The 6914-nt window shown below is 43.5% G+C and overlaps 1 protein-coding gene across 1 annotated transcript; it reads left to right on the top strand.

The window, feature by feature from the left end:
* The first annotated feature begins 3505 nt into the window (after positions 1-3505).
* LOC106582104 (helix-loop-helix protein 2) lies at positions 3506-6443 on the top strand. The gene is made up of 2 exons (XM_014164848.1): positions 3506-4070; positions 5014-6443. Exon 2 carries the CDS (start codon positions 5061-5063, stop codon positions 5433-5435), a length of 375 nt encoding a protein of 124 aa, XP_014020323.1. The 5' UTR covers positions 3506-4070; positions 5014-5060; the 3' UTR covers positions 5436-6443.
* The last annotated feature ends 471 nt before the right edge of the window (positions 6444-6914 follow it).

Below are 6914 nucleotides of genomic sequence, written 5' to 3'. Positions count from 1 at the left end.
TCTCGTTTGTCTTGATCACTCTGAGGGAGAGGTTGTTGTCCTGGCACCACACGGTCAGGTGTCTGACCTCCTCCCTATAGGCTGTCTCATCGCTTTGTGATCAGGCCTACCACTGTTGTGTCATCAGCAAACTTAATGATGGTGTTGGAGTTGTGCCTGGCCATGCAGTCATGAGTGAACGGGGAGTACAGGAGGGGACTGAGCATGCACCCCTGAGGGGCCCCTGTGTTGAGGATCAGTGTGGCGGATCTGTTGTTATCCTACCCTTACCACCTGGGGGCGGCCCGTCAGGAAGTCCAGGATCCAGTTGCAGAGGGAGGTGTTTACTCCCAGGGTCCTTAGCTTATTGATGAGCTTTGAGGGTACTATGGTGTTGAACGCTGAACTGTAGTCAATGAATAGCATTCTTCCTTTTGTCCAGGTGGGAAAGGGCAGTGTGGAGTGCAATAGAGATTGCATCATCTGTGGATCTGTTGGCATGGAAAACCTTGGAATAATTGTTAATGATTTATTGGAATAATTTTTCTTGACTTCTACAGACACTTTTTCCTGAGCTCAGTCTCTCTCAGCATGAACCTAAAAGCAGGGGATTAATTATTACCCCAATTATTTTCAGCGCACATGCAGCACAGGGGAATTTATTCAACATTATGGGGAATGTGAGTGGTCCTGTAGTTGAGTGTGCGTGTGTGTGAAGCAATTGAGTTCTCACTCACTCCATCCCTCCTTTTAGTTCCTTTATTCCCTCCCTTACTCCTCATCTTCTGTTGGTCCAGTAGCCATGGTTACAAAGCCGATCGATTAGATGCCATCTGATTCCAGACCAGCAGAAACAAAAGATGACAACAGATGGCAACCAGACGGAAAGAGAGAAAACAGATATATGAACTGAGTTTCACTCTGCATGTTGGTCAATTATGGTGCTTCACAATCTACTGTGGATAAGATTCACCATTAAAACAATTGAAGATACAGAGACAAGCAAACAGTCAGAACATGGGTGATTGAGAGAAATGGGAAAGCTTCAAAACCTTGGCAATTCAAACATTTGTGATATAAACCTTGGATAGAAAACACTGTAGGGAGGAAGAGAGGAATGAGAGAGAGGGAATTGTGAAAGGAAGGGAAAAGAAAGCTTAATATAGAGAAGCAGACGTTCCTCAAATGCATCCTGGACTCAAGGGAGACAGGGAGTGCGCATATGCACTGACAGGCACAAACACACAGAATTACACGTACATTTTATTGGAATCCACAATGGAACATTGAGCCTACAAAGGAAGGATCCATATTTTAAGGGGCCCAGATTGACTTGGTTTCACACACACAGAGACAGATGAGAGAGGAGGTGATGGTTAGAGGTTTGAGGCTCCCTCATTCCTTTTACATGATGGAACAGATGGTGTCCAGGCTAGAGCAGACCAGGGGTACACCCAGGAGAGAGGGGGGGAGAATGAGAGAGCGAGGAGAGAAGGAAGAAGAGAAGGTGGAGAGTCTTACTTTGATTCAGCCACACAGAAATGATCTTGACAACAAAGTTGACATATTGTTTCTCTCGTACTATACAATTAGCATGGGTGCTTCCCATAAGGGCCAGTTGTTTGGGTGGCTAGTTGGTTGGTATAGGCTACCCACTGGGCACAGATGTCAGTTGAACGTCTAGTTTTGATTTACATTTGGTTGAGTTGTCAATTAACGTGAAATGATCACCATGGATTTAGGTTAAAAGTTGGGTAAAAAAAATACGACCTGACCTTACGTTGATGACTTTTTGAAAATCCAATTAGTTTTCCATGTTGATTCAGCACCATCCAATAGATTTTTGCAGTTGAAATTACGTGAAAACAATGTTGATTCAACCAGCTTTTGCCCAGTGGGTACGGTTATTCTGGACTGAGCACAGCTTGGTACAATTGATCTCCATTGATTCAGTGTTTAAGGCAAATTAAGCTGTTGAAAGGATTCCCAATTTGTCATCCTGTCAAAAGGAGCCACAGAAAATCAATAGGTGTGATCTATCCTTCCTGTCCGGGTGATCGGCAACTGAATATGCTGTTGCACAATTACAGGACGACATGGAACTGAGACACTTCCTTTTCTTAGTACTCAAAATGACTTCCCACACAAATCTAGTGGGCTTCGTAATGCAGGCATTTCTCTTCATCTGCATAGTATTTCTGAAGCATTAACAAAAGTATATTACAAATTAACTTTCATGTGGTGCTGTCATATCATGTAGAGTAACAGGGAAACTGTGTGTGTGTGTGTGTGTGTGTGTGTGTGTGTGTGTGTGTGTGTGTGTGTGTGTGTGTGTGTGTGTGTGTGTGTGTGTGTGTGTGTGTGTGTGTGTGTGTGTGTGTGTGTGTGTGTGTGTGTCCTCTGACCCAAGGTGAGGGGTACAGCAGTCTATGGACCAATTACTGTAGACAGCTGCTTTATTGTGGAACACACACCAACACACACACACACACACTGTCTCTATTTTTTCTTACCTACACCCATGCACACACATACCCTTCCCCTGTGACAGCGTAACAGTGTGTGTTAGGTCTGACAGTATGGCTGCTGGCCCTATGGCCACCCTATTCCCATGACACCCCTACACAATCTGATTGGGATGGGGCCACACCATGGTTCCATATGTCCCTTTTTCAGCTATGCTGTTTCCTTCATTTATTAGTCTGTTCGTTTCTCTGTGTAAGAAGGGGCATATTTTACATGTAATATGGTAGCATTAGCTTGATATCATGATATTTGGGTACTTGGTCCATGTAATAGAGTAACCTTTATTGAGCTTGCTGTTGATCTGTTTGTGTCTCTCATTGGTTATACAGTATAACATGTGACTTCCAATATACCCTCCAGCTCTCCTCTGCCTCACCCTCCCAACCTTGTAGAGTAGCTTTATTAGCTCCCCAGGCCAATTACAGTGACAGTGATAGCTAAGCAGGTGTTATGCTGTAGTTTTACAGTGATAAAGCCCTATATTCTCTCCCCTTTTACTGCTCCCAGATCGTCTATAAGCTTATTGAACTGTTAAACATCAATTTCTCATCACCATGACCAGGTCCACCAAGGTGCTGGGTTGCCTGGGAACGTAGACCTTATTATTTACTCAATAATGAAGGTGCTTGTGAAGCAGGCTGCTGGGGTGGTCATCTTTGTGTGTGACTGGATGGTGGAACAAGATAGCATGTGTTTCAGTTAGATTCAGTGATGGAGGTTATTTGTGTTTTGGAGATGACATATACATACAAAACCATTCCCGGATCAATTGGTAATCATTACATCAGACAGTTGATAAAGACATACGTTATGTGTGGTGTCACTGATGAACACCGTGGTCATCTCACTAGCACCTTTACCCAATACGATATGTCACCATTGGTGTCTAGATACTATCGCAGGGGAGAGGAGGAGGAGGAGGGGGGGTGAAAGAAGAACGAGGCAGACAATACCATTCCTCGTGTATTCCTCATGCTGCAGTCACTCCCCGCGAGGCTTTATTAGTGGCTCGGCTCGTCTTATCTCTCACACAATCTGGCACGCACAAGAGAGTCAGCACGCGCGAAGGTGAGACACGAGCAGGCGGAAGGATTCCCTGTAATCGGTCCCCTCACAGAAGAATGGTCCCTGGCATGCAGTTTTCTAAAGCGCATCATAATATCACGGGAAAACAAGGCGGACTACAGGAGTCACTGTCTCCACGAGCGCACCCTCTCCTCACAACAACCTCATGTGTTTTCTACAACGGAGGTCAAGAGACAACACTTAAGAAAATCTGTCCTCAAACAATCAAGTGATGCTCAAATGAAAAGAACGAAAGAACGACAACAGAAACACCTGTCGTCCGCTTATAGTTAATGGACACGTAAAATAGTTTTGAATAGAATAACATCTAATTTCAAGTTGGCATCACCTATAATAAAATAAATGTTGCTCGAAACTGAAATGTTGATGAGAAGGGTTGGAGATGTGTGACCGTGAGTGACACCGACGAGAGTTTTTACAGTGGAAATAACTCCTCAGGGGTGCACCCTTCTTGGATAAAGTTGAGCAAATTTAAATTGGTAAGTTGTAACATTCCTCAAATTGAAACTAATAACTGCTTTATGCTGGCTGGTTTTAAAGCATATCTTTTTCCTTTTTATAATTGGCCTTTCTTTTATTATAGAAATAGTTACAGTGGTGTATGATCATTTACGTTATCCCCTCTACACTCTAAACGTTACATGATGAGGCGGCAGGTAGCCTAGTGGTTAGAGCGTTGGGCCAGTGCATGAAAGGTTGCTGGGTCGAATCCCCGAACTGATATTCTAAAACAAAAATCTGTCGTTCTGAACCAGGCAGTTCCCCGGTATGCCGTCATTGTACATAAGACTTGCCTAGTTAAATAAAGGTAAAAACTTTTTTTAATGAATCATGATTCCTTTATATGACCCAACATATAAAGGATATCCCGTTTGTGCATATTTCAAACGCGCGTCATTCAACCATACAGCGGGTGAACAGTGTGCAAGACAGATGGCCAGCTGCTCACGTGAATCGAGAGCTCTCCCAATAATCAATTTAAATTAAGTCAGATGATGATTTAATGTCTGCTGTGTTAGGTGGTCTCTGTTCGCAGCTATAGGATTTAATGAAATGCAGCCTGTGGAAATTTGATTCGATAAAATGGGCAGATGAGACAGTCTTAAAAGGGTCAAGACTAGACAGAATTGCAAAACTTTATGAATAGTAACAAGCTATTTTCGATAGGGCTTTTTAATAATCCACATACTCCACATTGTATCAACAGGGAAATAAGCACCTAAATCAGACAATAATAAGCCTAGACGAAAGTGATTTGTTAGAATCAGCACCAAGGACAGCGCACAACAGGTTTGCGAACATGCGCGTCTTGCAAAAATATTCTCTCCGTTTTTAAAAATCGAAAATCGAATTGTCCATAGAAACTTAACGTATTCTCTCACATATACTTTGTTATAAGACTAAACCCTATTTTTCCCACAGGGGGAACCTTTGATCTGAAAACAGACCACAAAACAGACGGCCTGAAGATGATGTTGAGTCCTGACCAGCCAGACGTTGACCTGCCCTGGGGGCAGCCCGACACAGAGACCCTGCTGAACAGCATCAAGATGGAGTGCGCCCCCCAGCCCGCGGAGCCCGCAGAGGGCGAAGGCAAGGCGCGCTCTCTGTCCATTCCTTCCCTCAGCAGGGAGGAGAAGAGGAGGCGGAGGCGCGCTACAGCCAAGTACCGGTCCGCGCACGCAACAAGAGAGCGCATCCGCGTCGAGGCTTTCAACGTTGGGTTCGCCGAGCTGAGGAAGCTTCTCCCGACACTTCCGCCAGACAAGAAGCTGTCCAAGATTGAGATCCTCCGGCTCGCAATCTGCTACATCACCTACCTCAACCATGTGCTGGATGCGTAGGTCATCAGTCAAGGATGGACACCGTCAGTGAAGGAGAGAGATGAAGACTGAAGATGGAGACTGGGTAGGGTGGACTGCATACGAATGCTTGATAGACATTGTTGACACATATCTGGCCTGGGAGCACTGCTGTGCCTGTAGTGTGTGCCCAAGTGCCCTGTGTGCTGCCGCTCTAGGCCAGAGTCGCACAGTAAAACAGGACCTAATGTCTTTCTCTTTCTCAGTGTTGTGACGGAGAGAAACTGCTGCCCCACTGGACTTACCCACAGACTTACCCAATCGAATCCAAATTTGCAGTGTCAGAAAACGCAATAATGTCGGGTGATCTTACTTCTTATAGGGTTAGTAGCCTAGTATTGAAAAGCAGCCCTGTCTCTCCTGACAGGGCTGATTTAAAGGACCTATAGCTGTAGAGATTCGCTGAAATCAGTGATGAAGATCAAAGTAGAATATAAGTGCCACTTATTTACAGATATGATATGTTGTATATTATATTCGTTATTTGTTTTTGGATTAGGCTTAGTAAATTATGTATTTATCAATTCATGTTTACATTGTAATTTCTTATGTCTGGTGTTTGCACATGCATATTTATTTGTAATATATATAACAATTATTTATACTCTGACAACAGAATGAATACTGTTGCTCTTTACTGCACTTTTTATCGGATTTTATCTATTAAAAATTTCCCTAAATGTTTTTTAAAATCCCTGTTAAATCCAGAGGTTTCAAGTGAGACTGCAGTGTTTTGTTTGGTAGGGTGAGACTCAGTTTCAGCTTTAGGCCTACAATTTCATTATTAGATTTTTTGATTGTCCAGAAGTTTGTTGGTTTCATGTTCAGCTTTCAAGGACAATAACATTTTTTCTGTGACAAACTCCATAGTTTACTTTAGCCAATACCTGCTTTCCAAAGATTGCTTAACATTTCAGGGTGTCCTTTTGTAGTAGGCCATATATATAACACACCTAAACAGCTTTTGTTAATAAATTAATAAATTGTTAATACATATTTTTATCTTAAATGTTTGTTGTTGTATGGACATTCTGGCAGACATTCAGGTGGAAATTCGACTAAAACATTTCTAAACTAAAGATATCTGTGACGCCAGGCTATTTCATAATTTCCCCAGATTGCAGAGCCGAGGTCTGTGCCAATGTCTGAGCTGGGGATTCGCTCTGCAGCGGAAGGACAGACGCTCTCCCCACGGAAGGGGCAGGTGTTCCTGCAGACGAGCAGAGACAACTGCATTACAGCCCATCCGTCTGCCAAATCCCCCGGGACGGGCGCGGGCACACACACACACACACACACACACACACACACACACATTTAGGGAGAGGTGACATGGGAATCATGGACAAACGAAAAAAGCATCATATTGGCTGGACAAAGAGAGCTTATTCGATGGATAAATAATAAGGACAATAATTGTAGGCTGTGGCCCTAATATTTATGGATAGCCCATTGATAAAT

This window comes from Salmo salar, chromosome 21, assembly GCF_965601325.2.
Source record: "Salmo salar chromosome 21, fSalSal1, whole genome shotgun sequence".
In the NCBI taxonomy this organism is placed as follows: domain Eukaryota; kingdom Metazoa; phylum Chordata; class Actinopteri; order Salmoniformes; family Salmonidae; genus Salmo; species Salmo salar.
This window is presented reverse-complemented; position numbering and strand designations above follow the sequence as displayed.